Below are 18,200 nucleotides of genomic sequence, written 5' to 3'. Positions count from 1 at the left end.
GTTCAGTGGAGCAGGAAAAAGCTGCCAAGCAAAAACAAGAATTCTAAATACTTGTTCCCATTCAGAATATAGATGTGACATCCAACTATGATGTGTTCTTCTCGATTCCAAATTCTTAACTTGTTTAGCTGGATGTTCCTAAAAGTGAGCTCTCACAGTATGCCATAGTCATGTATTTGGAATCCTATTTTCCTAAAGTTTGTCTTTCATTCTCTGTCTGTGGGAGAAAAGCTTTAAAACACCACAAAATTGACGGTCTCAATTGGTGTCCATCCTCCCACCTGCTTTTCAGTGTTGTACTTTAAAATCTTTGGGCAGCTGACACACAGTGTCAACGAGCAGGCCTGTCCCGGAACCCTTCATTCTACGTCTGGGGGCAGGCCTGCTTGTTGATGCTGCATGGCGGCTGCCTGAAGATTTAAAAGTACAGCGCCGGGAGGAGGTGGATGGGGGAGATGGCGAGAGATTCCACTGGGGCCAAGGCAGAGCTCCTGGACCCCACAAACCAAACCGCTCCATGCTGCCTATGCATCAGGTCCTTAGTTAACTGAAATCTATCATTATTGCATCGCTTTTTTACTTTATTATTGGATTTAATGTGAACTAATTGTTTTCTGCATTTAGTGATCTTTTGTTCTCTAAATTGATTGGGCACAAATGGATGAGTCCCAAAAGGTTGGCACTGGAGTTTAACTCAGGATATCTGTAGTATTTAGCTTACCTTTTTCTTTCTGAAGTTACCATTCTGTATTTTGTGGAAACGTGGTTTTCATCATTTTTTGAATTTGCTATTTTGAGTAGAAGTCAGATAGAGGTTAAGATAGCTCTTCGAGGACAAGCAGGGCATTGTTTTTCACATTTGGGTGATGTCATCTGACATAGCCCAATGCAGACACTACCCAGCATTCTATAGCTTTAAGAAGCTTTTAGCAGCATCTCACCGTGCATACAACATGCCCTCCCACTCAACATGAGCATGCAGGATCAGCAGTCTTTGTTTTTCCATGGAGCAGTGGTAATGTCTAGAGAGCTGCTTTCAGCTCATTTATTTTTATTGTTTTATTTCTTAGTGCCTGCCTTTGAGGAACATTTCCAAGCCAGGAAGAGTTAGAACAGATCTTGGCCCAGCACAATGCCAAGGTTCTGAGGATGTCGGTGCTGTTCATGGCTTTGCCCCAGTTGATCCAGAGTCCTGCGCCTTGTGAATTGCCCATGTGTCACCATCAGAACCTAGAAAGGAGGTCAGACTCAGCATCAACCTTGGAAGAGGCAGTACTGCTCTCCAGCCCATTGGGAGAAGAAGCTCCCTCGATGTCCTGGTCAAGATCTGGCCTTTGGCACTCATGCTCCAAGTCTAGACATCCCTCTAGTCACCCAAGGTAGACACAGGCTCAGCCCTCTCTAAAAGAGTTCTGTGCTGAGTCTGTCTCCCACTGTTCCTGGGTGTTGAGGTGGAATTGGAGGCCTCCTTTGGTCTGCCTCTGGGAAAAAGAAAGACCTCACCAGAGAAGTCCTATTTTGTTGGAATTTTGAAGGAAATGGATAAGCATTCCATTTCATTTGGAAGTTGAGGACAAGCCCAGGGCTGCTATTTTGGAAATCCTTGGTTATGAAAGTCCCCTAAGGAGGCCATGATAATGCTTAACATGATATTCTGAAGAATTGGGAAACCCTTCTCTGTTCAGCTAGTTTCTAGGAAGGTATACTCCCATGTATAGAGTCCAGAAGGTTCTCGGATTCAAGAATACCCGGTTCTCCTCTGCACTCTATGGTGGTCGAATCTGCTCTCAAAAGAGCTAAAAATGTTTGTACTCATGCCTCTGTGACACCGGGGTGAGATGCTAGGACCTTGGAGTCTTTTGGGAGGAAGGTTTACCAAGCCTCTGTGCTTAGGTCCCGCATACATGCCAGAAACGTAGCAGGTTGAACCTCGAGGATATGCTCAGACTGGCTTGCAGGGAGCAAAGTCGAGGCCGGAGCATGTTGAGCAAACACAGTGCTAAGCTCTCAGTCCTGGAAAGATGGCACCATACCAATGAACTGGTATTGAAGGTGCAGCAGTGCGCTCCATAGAGGGCGACCTCGAGAATGAGTATTCCCTATTAATGGAGGCACGCTTCGAAGGGGGTCTCGTAGAGGCCGGCACGACTGCACTCGTTGCCTGAATTGCCCGAGACTGGTTGAAAGGCTGAAGGCTTCGTAGCCAGTGAACCTGTAGAGGAAAAAAGATACTTGCCTGTCTTCGGAGGATTCCCCGAGGGAAGAGGCTTGTCCGAGGTCTTTTACTGACAGGGTCGAGGTCGAGGCCATTTCAGTAGATGGTTTCATGACCCTGAAAAGTTGCTGAATCTGGACCGGACATGTCCTAAGAGCCTCTTCTGAAAAGTAGCACAGCAGGTGTAGGACTTAGGATGGTGGTCAGGTCTCAAATAGTGAAGACATGAACGTTGTAGTACAGTGAGAAAACCCCGCACGGTTACACTGACTACAGCATCGAAAATCCTGGAACAAACCGGGACATGAAAGAAAACAACGGCCGCAGCCGAAACGAGACTCGCGGATAGGGCTGCGGCCCCAGCTAATCGACAGAAGAAAAGAACAAAAATTGTCTTCTTTTTTTTTTTTTTTTACACGCACCACACAGTGACTTGAAACTAAAAGTAATAAAGAAAAAAACAAAGCCATGGTGCGAGAAGGCAATGGACAGTGGGGCAGAGCTAGAAAACAGGTGCTTCTCAACTCCATGGAAAAACAAGAACTGAGGAGACACGTTCCCTGACTCGGGCGGAAAGGCACTTGCGCATGCATGGTGTGGCACTCACAAACTTTGAAGTTCTACAAGCAAGTTGCTTGCGAGGCTCTCCGCTACGGGGCTCCGTGGATGACGTCACCCACATGTTGAGACTATCTGCCTGCTGTCCCTGGATAACAACTGTTACGGTAAGTAACTGTACTATCTAGTCACGGAAAGTGAAAATTCAGTTTTTGAAAATAAACTGCAGCTATATTCTGGAAGTTAGAACGGCTAAAGAAGAAAAAAGTGTTAAAATTGGAAGCTAGAATTCTCTGAGCCTACTCTTTGTTCCTCATGGGCAGTTCTACTCTTCCACACCATCATGATATCACCAGCAATTTAATACCCCTTTTGTGGAACTCTCTCCCTCCTCTGCTTCACTCTAAGTCCTCATTGCAGAAATATAAAAAACTGACTGAGAATTCCAATAAGCTCTTGCCTGATTCTTCATCATTGATCTAGTAGCTCCAGCAGCTTCTCCCTAATGTGTCTATATCGCTATTTAGCTACCTCGTTTTTTTTTTCCTTTTTCCCTTGGTTTTCTCTTCTCCTATAACCTATTACTTCTTTCCTATGAAAATTGTAGTTTTTTTAAGGGCTGTACTATATATTCTTATTCATTTCAGCCCTGAATAGTGCCCCAAAGAAAAGTCCATATGCCATTATTAAAATGCACTTAGGGAAATCCACTGCTTATTCCTAGGGTAAGCAACATAAAATCTAGCCAGGTGCTCGTGAACTGTGTTTTCCATTGTCTGTCCAGTTTGGTAACTCTTGTTCTTATGTATTCAGCCATGTAGTGACTTAAATTCAAATACAAATAATCCAGAGTTCTATTGTGCTAAATCCTATTGAAATAAAACACTTGATTTCATGTTGCTTCTTTTATTATTTGTTATGATAAAGTTCAATGTCTGTTATTTGTATTTGTTCAAATAGTAAAATATACTATTTGGTACTGCTCTGGTTCTTTTCAAATTTTTTGTTGAATTTTAGCATTATGAACCACTAAATTGTGATATATCAATCTACCTTTTATGCTCTTCAATTGAATAGCATCCCAGTTCACTGAATGCATGAAAGGAATGGTAATAAAGCTTCTAGATGGGGGCAGACTGACAGTGATCTGGCCCATAGGCCCCTCATCAACCTTCTCCTAACAAGTGGAATTTTGGCAAATATGCATGTACTTTATGTGTGAGCTGAACCCAAATCCAGTGCCAGGCATATTGTTAAGTAATATTTATCTTATATATTCTTTATTTTATTTTTTATTTGTATTTGTATTATTTTTACCTTTACTATTTAATCCTAATTTAATATACTTATCGAATTCTTGTTAGAATGTTCATATTCTCGTCTCTATCTCTATTTCTGTCTTTTATATTATATTTTTACTTTTCTTTAATTGTTCCTCAGGTACTTTAGCTAGATTGTGAGCCTTCAGGACAGTTAGGGAACTTCCAAGTACCTATCTTTATTCATTTTATTTATTGTATCTTCAATGTATCTGTATTGTACACCGCTTAGAACCTCACGGTATAGCGGTATATAAGACATAAATTAAATTAAAATTAAATTAAAATTAAATAATACAAATGTCACTCGGGACCTATAGAGCAATTCTACCATACCAAAATAGGACTAAATTCCAGGAGTCCCACAACAAGGGCCTACTAAAAAAAGGCAGTACCATAAACATTGCATTGGGCACTAGAATTAAATTGTAAGCTCTTCTGAGCAGGGGCTGTCTGACACCTTTCAACGGTATAGAAATGATAAATAGTAGTAGTAGAATATCAATACAGTATTCCTCCGAAATTCACGGGGGTTCCGTTCCAGGAGCACCCGTGAATTTTGAAAAAAACGCAATAATTGGATGCGGTGTAGGGGAGGCAGGAGAGGGGTGCAGGGCCAGCTTTCTCTGTATCTTCATGACGTGCAGGTTGCCCAACTTCGGTCATGCGCTCCTCTGCTGGAGGTTGCTCCCTCATTGCACTAATGCCCCGCTGCCACTGTGCTTCTGTCTTTTTCCTGGCATTCTTCACCGCGCCCTGGCATGTAGCCGTCAAATTTTTTCTGTCTTTCGCCCTTGCAGAGTGGTTTTCCGCATTGACTTGCAGTGGCGAGTGCGAGCTATGAAGTTGCGCTTAGAGAAAGCTACTGCATGGAGTGCAGGGTATTCGCAGTATGGGAGTGAGGTTCGTGGGGGTAATACGAAAAACAGTAATATTTTTGAGGAGGGAAGGAAACCGTGAAGAACTGGGGCCGCGAACACTGAACCATGAGTTTGCGGGGGAGTACTGTATACCTATTAGAGAAATTAAATAAGTTGAGTTAGAACACCTTGATCCTACACAGCATTCAGTGCTAACAGACTACCTGGTCTTTTTTACATATGCAGAATACAGACCCTCACCAAGTATAGCATAAGCAATCATAAACTAAAGATATAAATATGTGGACAAAAATTAAGTTGAACCCCCCCCCCCCCCAAAAAAAAAAAAAAAAAAAAAAAAAAAAAGCCTGTTTCTGTATACAGTGCAACACCAGAGAAACAGTAATACAAGTCCACCTGTACTGTACAAAATATAGACAGTAGATGTCAATATCCAATCATTACATTACAAATTAACAAATAACTTTTAGAAATGACAAAATAGTCATATCTTCATATTGGATTAACTTAATACATTTTAACTAGTTTTTGAGCCCAAAACAACCACTTGCAGGTCAGAACAGTATACCACTGTTTTGTCTCCAAAATCTAGTGAAAAATATATTTAGTATGTCCAGTGTAAAGGTATTGCCTTATTTTCTATATTTTGTTATATTAATTAATATTTAGAGTAGACTAGCATGGCTAACACATTACTTTATCCTAAACTATAATTCTTTTTTCTATCTTTATCTGGCCATTTATTTTTTCTAATTGTGTTGATCCTAGTCTTTAGTTTCTGTTTTCCTCTGTCATCTTAGCTTTCTCACCAGTTTCCTGCAAAATTTATCATTTTCATTTCTCTCTTTCTGTCATCTTCACTTCCCCCACTACATCCAACACATATCTTTTCCTTTTAGTTTTCTTCCATCTATTTTCTGGTTCTCTGTCCAGATTTCGTCCATTTTTACTATCAAGTCTTCCATTTCCTTCTTTACTACATATGACTACAGATTTCCATCTTTCCCCTTCTCTTATTCCCCTGTCTTTAACTCTCCTCTCCATTCCCTTCCATCCAGCATCTCACTTCTCTCTCTCAACTCTTCTTCTAACCAGGGACAGCAGAATATATATTCTTGTTTGGAAGGGCTGAACCAAATTAACTCTAGCCCTTCTCCCAACCTCTCTATTTGCTAATACAGTGCTGGGCCATGACTCTTGTGGATCACTCTGTTCCGCTACCTACACATCCAGTGTCTCTTTTCACCCCCTTCCCCATCTAACTTTTCCTCTATCTACACCCTGAATGGAGAAACTTTAACCAGGACTACGGCAGAACGAGACTTAGGAGTAATCAACAGTGCTGACATGAAAGCAGCCACTCAAGTGGCTCAAGGAGAAGGCGTCATCTAAAGCACGGCAGATGATAGGTTGTATCAAGAGAAGCTTCGTCAACAGGAAACCTGAAGTCATGATGCCATTGTACAGAGCCATGGTGAGACCTCATCTGGAATACTGTGTGCAATTCTGGAGGCCACATTACCGTAAGGATGTGCTCAGAATTGAATCGGTTCAGCGGATGGCCACCAGGATGGTCTCGGGGCTAAAGGGTCTCCCGTACAAAGAAAGACTGAGTAAATTGCAGCTCTACACTCTCAAAGAGCGTAGGGAGAGGGGAGACATGATTGAGACATTTAAGTACATTACGGGACGGGTCAAGGTGGAAGATGATATCTTTCTTCTCAAGGGACCCTCGACCACAAGAGGACATCCGCTCAAGCTCAGGGAAGGGAAGTTTCGTGGAGACGCCAGGAAGTACTTCTTCACGGAGAGAGTGATTGAGCAATGGAACAAGCTTCCAGTGCAGGTGGTCGAGGCACGCAGCATCCCAGACTTCAAGAACAAATGGGATACCTATGTGGGATCCCTACGTGGTCATGCCAAGGGATAAGGTCACTAGGACTTGAATGAGCGGGTCAGTAGAGTGACAGTATAATTACAATTATACTTCAGGGGGTCAGTAGACTTAAGAGGGTGGGTAAATAGTGTGGGCAGACTTGATGGGCTATAGCCCTTTTCTGCCATCATCTTTCTATGTTTCTATGTTTCTACCCTCTTTCATCCAGTGTCTTTTCTTTCTTCTTCCAACCTCCTCCATCCAACATGTTTCCCTCTTCCATCCAGCATATCCACTCGTCCCCCTTCCTCTTCTATTCAGCATCTTCCCACTGTCTCTCGTCCCCTCTCATCCAGTGTCTCTTCTTTCTGGTTTCCTATTTCCACCACCCTCCTCTCCAGCCACTATGGCTTTCTGGGATCAGCAGTGAAGAAACACAGCTTAGGGCCACAGCTTCTATGTACACCTCTGGCTGATCTTCTGGTCTGATGGGGTGGGACTATAATTACTTACAGGTACATGCATAGAGACTGTGGCCCCATGCTTGTTTCTGTTCTGCCGCTACTACTGCTTCCAGTTTTGAGAAGCAGAGATGGCAGCAGGATGATGTTGAGGAAGGGCATAATCATACCTGGGCACCTGTGATAAAAAGGAGACAGACAGGGAAATGCTGCATCATGCTAAGGAGGCAGAGGACGCCCAGGTGCTCTGGGCCTTCGGCCACTATCCATTTGCCTGAATGAGTTGTCCACCCCTACTTCTAGATAAACTGACTGCTGTAATTACCAAGTAATAAGTACAACTATATTTTTCATTCTAATGTTACAGGAGCTCGGGCAGTAATTTTTTCCTCTTTAACCATTAAAAGTACTTAAGATTCCTCCTAGAAATCTATTTAGCATTTTGATTTGTTTTTCAGCTTTTTTATAATCCTGTGATTATCTGTTACATGCTTTGTACAGGGTGTTAGTTTAGCTGGTCCTTATAGTATTTGATCACGATGAACACTAAACTGTGGACCTGATTATATAAGAGAGCATGTTTTTACCTTAGGCAAGCTTGACTTGTTTTCTTCTTTTTATCTGCAGGCATGGATAGTTTGTTTCCAACCCCAGTGCAACAGTCCCAGGTAAGAGATTCATCAGTGCATTCTTAAATGTGAGTGTATTCTTATTTATAAGTATAAAACTGTAAAATCAGCTCTGCAACCCATTGCCTTGTGTTTTCTGCAAGTTTGTGGTAGAATCTTTCACAAAGCTTTATCTTTTAACATTTTTACATGAATAACTATTACAGTAGTTAAGAAAGGCAGTTAGCATATACTTAAAATTGAAAAATATTCCTGCTCAGGTATGTTCATACTGAGTAAAAAAGAAAACAACTGAAAGTGATGATTTATTCATATTTGCACATTTCCTTTCCTAAAATGTTTGAGAAGATATTCAGAATACTTTGCTAGGATGAAAGAATTCAGGATACCTAGATCATTAACTGTATTACATTCTGGCCATAAAAAGTGGTCATATTTCAGCATGATCAGCTTAACTGTCTATAAAGCATGTTGTTTTTTGTTGATTTTGACATATTATTGAAGCACTTCTAGGTAATATACAAAGGCAAATTTGTAATTATCCTAGGACAAGCAGGCAGTATATTCTCACATGTGGGTGACGTCATCCATAGAACCCGGTATGGACAGTGTAAAATGTACTGTTACTTTAAACTTTTTGCAAGTCTTGAGACTGCTCATACCATGCGTGCGCCGGTGTCTTCCCACCTGACATTGGCTTGCAGGACCATCAGTTCTCAGTTTTCCACGGAGCTGAGAAGCTGTGTTCACCTGGACTTCTCCAAAAGTGTTTCAAACTTCATTTTTTTTGTGCCTTCCTGATATTGTTTTTCCTCATTTTAAAATTTATTTTCTTAGTTCTTTCCTTTTCTTTCTACCTTTAATTTTTTCAGGCCTTCTGGCCACTCAAAACCTGTTCGCAGGTCAGGATTATCGACCCTTTTTCGGGTTTAAATTTGCTCAGTCTCCCCAGACCGTTGAGTCCTTCAATCTCATGTTGGTGGTCTTTCCCTCCATGTCAAAACCTTTTAGTGGCTTTAAGCGTTGCATCCAGTGCAATAGGACCATTTCAGTCACTGATCTACATAACTGGTGTGTTCAGTGCCTTGGTTCTGACCACCGTGAAGACTCTTGGCAGCACTGCTCCAAGCTTAAAAAAAATCACTAAAGGTTAGACATCTCCAATTCAAAAAAACTTTTCAGTATAACATTGGGAATGCAAAAACTGTCATCAGCATCGAAGCCGGCACCAACCTTGACCCCTCGATCGATGTCGGCGTGATCGCCACTGCCACAGTCAAGATCATCTGGTAAAATGGCTAAGAAGCATAAGCATCCTCCATCTATACAAGTTTTATTTAAGATTTGATGTACACCCAATGTCTTAATTTCGTGGTGTATTACAAATTTAAAAATGGGGAAAAATTTACATATAAAATATAACAATAGACAAACCTATGAGTGAAAAGACTGTTACAAAATGGAAGCATCTCAACGTATATTGGCATTTCTAGTGTCCACTTCATCGACAGATTCTAAGTGTTGATGCATTGAGACAAGATTGCCATCTTTACAGGTGGCGTCTCCTCGAAAGCATGCCTCATTGAGGTCACCATACCTGACACCCAACTGCACCATCTGTACTGATGGCTACCACGGTACCAGCGCTTTCTCTACAGAACCAAATTAGAGAACTTATTCAAAAAGAGTTGGTTGGCACATTGCAGACTAAGGTGCTTCAAGCCTTTGCCATGACAGAATTGGTACCAGCCCAGTTCGAGCAGCACTCTTTAAGTGATCATCGAGAGCCAGATCTTGAACTCCTTGATGACATCAATTGAGTTCGAGGAGAACATTATCATCCAGGCAATAAGCCTCTTCCTGTTCTACATCAGATCAATGTCATAGAAGATCAAGAAGTGTCTTTCGATGCTCTTCTCGACGTCATAGTCAACACACTTCTCTCAACATCGGGCTTGATGCTCACCTTGCCTGACATCTCGGCGCGTCCCATCTCCAACACAAGACATTGAAGAATATGGCTCTGATTTGTCTTACCATTCATCCACTGAATGTTCAGCATAGAGAATGACACGGGGAAAAATTTGTCCCCATTTCTGCCCCGTCCCCACAAGCTTAGTCCCCATCCCCGTGAGCTTGGTCCCTGTCCCCATCCTGTCTCTGCAAACTGTCTGATCCCATCCACACAAGCCTCGAATAGTTATAATTTTATATTGAACTTATTTTATTAAAGTATAAAAAGAAACAATATTCTGTACAATTAAGAATCTTTACCGATAGCATTAGATCTTATTTCCGAATTTGGTTTTTATTCTGGTCTGTCTCTTAATTTGGATAAGTCTTTGGTCATGCCAATTCCCTCTGAGTTGCGTTCCAAGTGGAGGGGTGAATTTCCTCTTCGTTGGGCGGACTCTACCTTGAAATACTTGGGGGGGTTTTATTCCACAGGATTTATCTCATTTGTATCGCTTGAATGTGGAACCGCTGTTTCAGGCCCTTCAGAACAAATTACATCTTTGGGGAAGTCTTCCCTTTTCTCTTTTAGGTCGGGTACATCTTTACAACATGCTTATTGTTCCCTGTTGGTTATATATTTTTCAGGTCCTTCCTTTTTATTTGTCTTTTAGGGATGAGAGAAGACTGATATGTTTGGTTCAGAGGTTTCTTTGGTCTGGGAAGCGTCCTCGTTTACCTTATACGAGGGCCGCAACTCCGTGTTCACGGGGTGGATTAGGTTTATTGAATCTTCGTTATTTGACTGTGGGTTGTGGCATGCGACATATTAATGATTTTTTTAGGGGTACTTCAATGTTCACTAACACTGCTTTAGAACTTTTTTGTTTTCGCTCTACTCACTTTAGTGCTTATTTTCATTCTCTTCCTTCTCTTGTGCCTGAGTCTCTCACTATGAAAGTGCGGAAGGTTTGGCACTGGGTCTGTAAATTTCATTCTATTTCTGCTTCTGTGACTCCCTTTTTGCCTATTCGTTTTAATAGCTCCTTCTTGCTGGGGATAGATGGTCCGAGTTTTGCTCAGTGGGAGACAAGGGGGATTCAATATATTTTTTAGTTGGTTGATGATGATGGGAAAATGAAATCTTTTACACAGTTGCAAGAGGAGTTTGGTCTCTCCTTCATTGATTATTTTGCTTATATGCAAATTCATCACTATGTTTTTTCTTTGCCCTCTAGTTCTTTGACTGCCTCTTGTCAAGAACTGCTTTCCACAGCTTTTACTATTGGTTCTCAACTTCCAGTTCCCCTTAAATTTCATCATCGCCATTTGAGGGATGAATCCCCCTTGTTTGACCATTCCCATTTACGGGAAGCCTGGGTTCGTGATCTTGCTGTAAATTTGCCGGAAGATGTACTCTCACAGGCTGTTCGTCAATTGTCAGCCTTTCGGAAATATACTACTTTTTGGGAACAACAATATAAGTTAGTTTTCCGATTGTTTATTTCTCCGAAAAGGGCATATCTATCTCACTTTCGTGAAAATGCAGCCTGTTTGAGATGCCAGGCTTCTGAAGCGAGTTTGGGACACATGTTTTGGACTTGCCCTGTTATTCAAGTTTTTTGGAATGCTGTTTTTGTCTTTGTGGAGCGCATTTGGAAAATATCCATTCATCGTTCTCCTTTGCTATTATTTGGGATTGTTCCTCATTTTTTTCCTCGACTGAGGGGTGCTACTGTTTTTCTGAAATGGACTGTCGTGGTGGCCCTGAAATGTATTTTGATTCATTGGCTTGAAGATACAGCTCCTGATTATTCTTTTTGGAGATGTTGGATGATTACTCTTTTGATGTGGGAAAGGAGAGATGTGTTGGATTTTTCTACTCTCCCAGGTCGGATTTTTCAACGGACTTGGGAACCTTTCTGGACAACAATGACTCCGTTGGCCCGAAGCCGCTTGCTAAACTGTTGAATTCCTTTATTTTGTTTTCCTTTATTTTATGTAGTTACCTGGTTGAACTTTTCTGGGTTGAAATGTATTTGGAAGGAGGACCCTGGGAGGGAGGGGGGTTATTTATTTTGGGGAGTGGGTTGTGTTGGGTTATTCATAGGTATAGATTTTGTTATTTAAAATACTGAGCTTGTTTGTTTTGCTTGTTACTTACTATTGTTGAGCTCAATAAATATATTTGAATATAAACACAAATAATACAGAACAAGGATTAACAAAACCCCTGTCTCCCTGACCTCCCCTTCACAAATATTCCCTCCACTATCGAGAAAACTGAATAAGCCAAATTATTACAGAATGCTACACAGAAAAATCATGCTAACAGAATACCGCAGTCATACATGACAGGAGTAGTGTTAGGGGAGTGCAATAGGGCAACTGCCCCCTGGTTAGAGATAGCCCTAAGCCAGCTGGAAGCTAAAGAAGCACAGCCTGGGCTTTGCAGTCCCCAGTTATGTCTAACACCAGCTCTAGCAGGATACATATTTAAAATCGAATATATGCTAATCAAAAAATAGAAAATAAAATTATTTTTTTCTACCTTTTGTTGCCTCGTCATTTTATTCTTCAAATCATGTTGGTCTCAGGTGCTGGTATCTGTTTTCTTTTGTCTTCTCTTAACTCATTTGCCAGGGTCTCCTGACCATTTTTTTTTTTTCTCCATGCTTACCATCCATCTTCTATCTCTGTGTATGTATTGTCCCACACGTTCAGCATCTCCCTTCTCTTTGTCTCCTATATGTCTCTTTCTAGTATTTCCCCTGTGCTCATCTCCCTGCCTTCAGTATCTCACCATTCTATGATCCCCAGGAAGTAAGGAGAGAGAGATCCAGGATGCATCTCCCACTCTCTCTACTACCACATCCAACATTTCTCCCTCTCTCATCCCCCGAATCATGTGCAGCATTTTTCACCACTGTCCACCAGCACCATGCCCAACATTTCTCCTTCTATCACCCCTCTTCAGCACCATGCCACACCTCTCCTTACATCATTATGTCCAATATTCCTTCCCCTTGCATCCCCTTCAATCTGTCCCTTTGTTCCCTCTCCACCACCATTTCCAACATTTCTCTTTCTTCTACTTCTCTTCCCCTTGTATTTCTACCTCACTCCCTTCTCTCTCTCTGCCCAACAATTTTCCTCTTTCTTAACTTAATGAAAGATATTATATTTAAAAATTGGGAAGTACCCCTTCTGGTTCCTGTGACTCCGTGAAAGCTTGTTGAATCTAGTCCAGGATTCAACAAACCTCAACTCCATCAGTCACTCCTTGTAGAGTCTGCATTAAAGAAGGCTAGCAGCTCTAGACCCTATACTAGCACCCTTCCTGGTAGAGAAGGAAGAACCTTAGACAGATTTGGTTGTATATTTTTTCAGAACTCAATGTTAACAGATAGAATATTGAGTTACAATTTTCATAAGACCTTTTGCATGAAATCATTATCTCATTACGATCAATTTATTTCTGATGATCAAATCTGTATGGTTTCTTGACAAAGGAGGCAAGATCCCATCCCTTCCTCTTTGTTCACATAGTACATGGCTACTTGGTTGTCTAGTCGGATGAGTGCTACCTAAATGAATTTCAACATCTTTCTAATGACTTGTTGGAAACAAAGTATATGGCAAGATCTTTGATGCCTTTGATGTCCCCTCATGAGCACCTGCATAATCTATATCCATGAGAAGGCAAGCATAGCTGAGAATTCTTGACTTGGATTCCAGTGTTCATGAGCACTTTGAGGAGAAAATAGAGGTGGTCACCCAAAAGATCACAAGGTATGAGCAGTTCATGACCACTCTTTCAGCTTCAAGATCGTCCAAATCCCAGCCTAGAAAATGTTTTTTCAATCCTAAATGCTCTTCTTACTGTTCCAGGCATAGATATGTTCCGACATCTTCCTCTTCAAGAGCTCCTCCTCAAAAAAACCCCATGCAATAGAGGGCTCAAAAGACCCAACCGTAGGCTCAACAAAAATCTCAGCAGTTTTTTTGACTTCTTACTAAAGAGCCTAGCCAACATAGTATAGTCTACACCCGCAATTCTTCTATCGGACGTCGTCTCACTCACTTCTATCACCGATGGTCCCTCATAACATTAAACCACTGGGTCCTACAAATAATGAGACACGGTTATGCTCTTCATCTAAATAAAACACTCCTCCAAGAAAGTCTTCTTTCAATTCCCAACAGATATCCTTCTTCACCAAGAGCTCTCAGCCCTCGTTCAGCTCAATGCAATAGAACAAGTTCCTCTAAAGGAGAGGGGCAAAGGGTTCTATTCCAAGTATTTCCTAATATCGAAGAAGACCAGAAGTCTTCATCCAATCCTAGATCTTTATGCTCTCAACATATACTTAGTAAAGGAGATGTTCAGAATGGTGTCTCTAGGAACATTGTTACTACTTTTGGAGAAAAATAATTTGTTTTGCTTTCTAGATCTCAAGGAGTCCTACACTCACATTCCCAGCTAACAGGAAATATCTTCGCTTTTGAATGTTCGCACGTCACTTCCATTTGGTCTAGCTTCAGCACTCAGAGTTTTCACAAAATATTTTTAGTTGTAGTAGCTGCAACATCTGCTCTTGCGGCTTTCATGTATTCCCTTATCTAGACAACTGGTTGATCAAGGCCCCTTTGCCTCAAGCAGCTCAATTAACTATCAATTCAACAGTACGTCTCCAACCAACTCAAATTCTGGAGTTTATTGGAGCCTTTCTAGAAACAATTCAAGTTTAGGCATTTTTATAACAACAAAGACTCGACTCTCTGACTCAAATTTGCCAGAAAGTATTCACTGTTCAACACATTATGTGCCAAATAATGTGTCTTCTAGGTCACATGGCATCCACGGTTCATGTAACTCCATTTGCCCATCTACATCTCAGAGAAACTCAATGGGAACTCTCGATCCAATGGTCTCAAGCCTTACACCCACTCTCCCAGAGACTGCAGGTAACCTCCACATCATGTCATCAATCCCTTCAGTGGTGGTCAACACCAACCAATCTATCCAGAGGCCTAGTCTTCCTACTCTTGCCTCATCAGAAAATACTGACAATGTTCAGGTAGGGAGCCCACCTTGATAGTCTCCATACTCAAGGCAGCTGGAATCCTCAAGGAAAATCTCTTCAAATCAGTCTTCTTGAATTACATGCAATCTGAAATACTCTCTATGCCTTTCAAGATTGCCTCCTCAATCAGGTAGTACTCATCCGAATAGACAACCAAGTAGCCATGTACTATGTGAACAAACAGGAAGGGAATGGGATCTCACCTCCTTTATCAAGAAGCCATACAGATTTGGTCCTGAGTAATTCCTCACAACATATTCCTCAAAGCTGTATGCCTAGCAGGAAAACAAAACATAGCGGACAAGCTCAGAAGATTGCTTATGAATGGTCACTCAGTTGTGTTACATCAGATATTTTCAAACTGGGGGATTCCAGAGATAGATATCTTTACTTCATCCCACAATCACAAGTGTCCTCTTTACTGATCCAGAATATGCACTCCCAATTGCCTGGGATCAGATGCCTTCCTTCTTGACTGGACTGACAAGTTTCTATATGCCTTTCCTCCAATTCCATTAATAGGATAATCTTTGTTCAAACTTTGCCAAGAACAAGCTACCATGATTCTCATAGCACTTTGGTGACTGACACCCATGGTTCCCTCTTCTTCTTCAACTCAGTGTCTAGGAACCCATCCCACTTTGAATCTTTCCAATCTTTTTTTTTTTTAAGTTCAATCATCTTTATTAGTATTTTAAAATACACACATCATAGGCACAAATATCACAGAACAAGAGGTCCCTTTCCCATCCCAATCTTCATTCATTGACCAGTGTGGTTTCTCTCTCCCAATAAGTAGACACATCTACACTTTCTGCACCAGTATCAGCCATCATTGAAGCTTCTAGGAAACCTTCCACGCAATGTTGTTACCACTTCAAGTGAACTAGATTTACATTCTGGTGTAATCAACGCTTGTTACATCCGGACACATGTCCTCTCCCATCAGTTCTTGACAATCGCCTACACCTCTCCAACTCCAGTTCATCTTAGTTCTATTAGCACTTTTCATACAACTCTGGATAAAAAGCTGCTATCTGTCCATCCTTTGATCTCCAGATTCATGAAGGGCATTTTTCATACCAAACCACTGCTCAGACCTCCTCCAGTTGCTTGGAATCTTAAAATTATTATTATTACTTTCAGCCCTGATGAAATTTCCTTTTGAATCAATGGTGTCCTCATCCCTCAAACATCTCATGTGGAAAGTAGTATTCTTAATCTGTATCACTAAGTATGCCAAATCAGTGAAATGCAACTACCTGTCTAAGATCCACCATATACAACATTCTACCAAGATAGGAAGAACTGTAGATTGGTTTCTATCTTCTTTCTAAGACCACATTCTCACCCTGGTGAAGCTGCACTCCACGCATTTGACTGTCAATGTGCTCTTGCTTACTGTTTGGATAGAACCAAACCTCACAGGACTTCCACTCAACTGTTCCTCTCATTTGATCCAAACAGACTGTCACCAAGAGGAATATCTCTACATGATTCGCGGACGGTATTACCTTTTGCTATGCTTGGACTGGGCTGACGCTTAAGGTCAGGTTACAGCATATAAAGTCAGAGTTATGGCGACTTCAGTAGCTCATCTACGTTACACTTCCATTGAAGATATCTGTAAAGTAGCCATTTGGTCCTCAGTTCATACCTTCACATCACTACTGTCTGAAGAGTCATTCCAGATGAGATAGTCGATTTGACCAATCAGTTCTACAAAATTTTTTCTCTACTTAAATGCCAACTACCTTCCAACACTTGTTCCCAGCTAGGGAATCCCATATGTGAGAATATACTGCCTTCTTGTCCTAGAATAAAGCATTGTTACTAACCTGTAACAGGTGTTATCCGAGGACAGAAAGCAGATATTCTCATAATCTTCTCACCTTCTCTAGTTGGCTTCTTAGCTTTTTGACTGAACTGATTGTCTTGCAAGCCAATGTTGGGCAGGAAAACACCGATGCATGTGTGGTACGGGCAGTCTCAAGACCTGCAAAAGATTTAAAATAACAGGGTTCCGTGGATGACATCACCCACATGTGAGAATATCTGCCTGCTGTCCTTGGTTAACATCTGTTACAGGTAAGTCACTCTTGCTATATCCCTAGATACTCAAGAAGAGCAAACATTAACCCAACCCTTCACCTCCTCCCCTCGAGAACAGAGAAAGAAACATCATATTTAGCAAAGTCCTAAAGCTAAATTTCTCGCTGTAGAAGATAAAGAATCAAGATAAAGTCCCCATACTTTCTTCCATTTTCAGCATGTGGAGTGAGCTCCTGGCCTCTTACAGAAATGGTGTGTACAATTTATTCCTCCATGCCCAATACTAAGGGGATCCATTGATACCCAATGCTGTAGAATACATCTGCAGCCTGAAAGAAGTGCCTTTCATACCAAAAGCTTCTTTCCTCTTTCACCAACAATTAAAGTAGAGATTCTATCTATTATAAAAGGATTAGACTATATAAGAAGAGACTGCTGAACAATAAAATCCAAAAATTCCCCAATTTTTGCCCCAAATCTCTGAATCAGACATCATTTCTAAAAAGAATGAAAAATTATAGCTAACATTACATTTGATACACAATGCATTGGGTATCTGTCCTATTCTGTGTAATTGTGATTGTATAAAATATGCTCTGTAGATCACTATGATGGCACTCACAGTAACATGCATCCAAAATTAATCATGGGATCTCTTTGATACTAAAAACAACCTATGTTTGTCATGTTAGTTAACAAAGCATGGTAAAATATGTTTTACAGGTAAAAATTTAGAGTAATACATTAAATCAAAACTAATTAGCAGAGAAGGCTTCCGAGCACACTCAAGCATCTCTAAAGAAGCCAAATTAGTTCTCACGTTCTTCACTACAAAACAATTATGAGCAAATTCCATCTGAAATGAGGGTATTACTTCAGGAAGGACTCTCGCCAACTAATTAGCAAGGATTTTTGCAAACAACTTAGCCTCCAGATTGATTAAAGAAATAGGCTGGTAAGAACTAGGCTCCATGGGATCTTTATCCAGCTTTAAAATGACTATAATTTGTACTGAATTTAAATAGGACAAAGCTTTTGAGCTAATCGTTTCATTAAATAAAAGTGTTAAGGGTTGAATAATCTCTTTCTAAAGTAATTTGAAAGCTCTGCTCTAAATCCATCAGAACCCAAAGCCTTCCCCCAATTGACTCTGAGCTATAGCTCACCTC

At 41.0% G+C, this 18,200-nt stretch overlaps 1 protein-coding gene across 3 annotated transcripts in view; it reads left to right on the top strand.

Moving 5' to 3' along the window:
• Nucleotides 1-18,200, top strand: part of KNL1 (kinetochore scaffold 1) — a 173,264-nt gene that overhangs the window by 40,796 nt on the left and 114,268 nt on the right. For all 3 annotated transcript variants that reach the window (XM_033952570.1, XM_033952569.1, XM_033952571.1), the window contains one exon: nt 7,938-7,978. In XM_033952570.1, the coding sequence (XP_033808461.1) occupies nt 7,938-7,978 (41 nt within the window). The remainder of the gene's footprint in view (nt 1-7,937; nt 7,979-18,200) is intronic.

This window comes from Geotrypetes seraphini, chromosome 7 (assembly GCF_902459505.1).
Source record: "Geotrypetes seraphini chromosome 7, aGeoSer1.1, whole genome shotgun sequence".
NCBI classification, from domain to species: Eukaryota; Metazoa; Chordata; class Amphibia; order Gymnophiona; family Dermophiidae; genus Geotrypetes; species Geotrypetes seraphini.
Note: the sequence above shows the minus strand (reverse complement) of the source record. Positions and strands in the feature narration are given on the sequence as shown.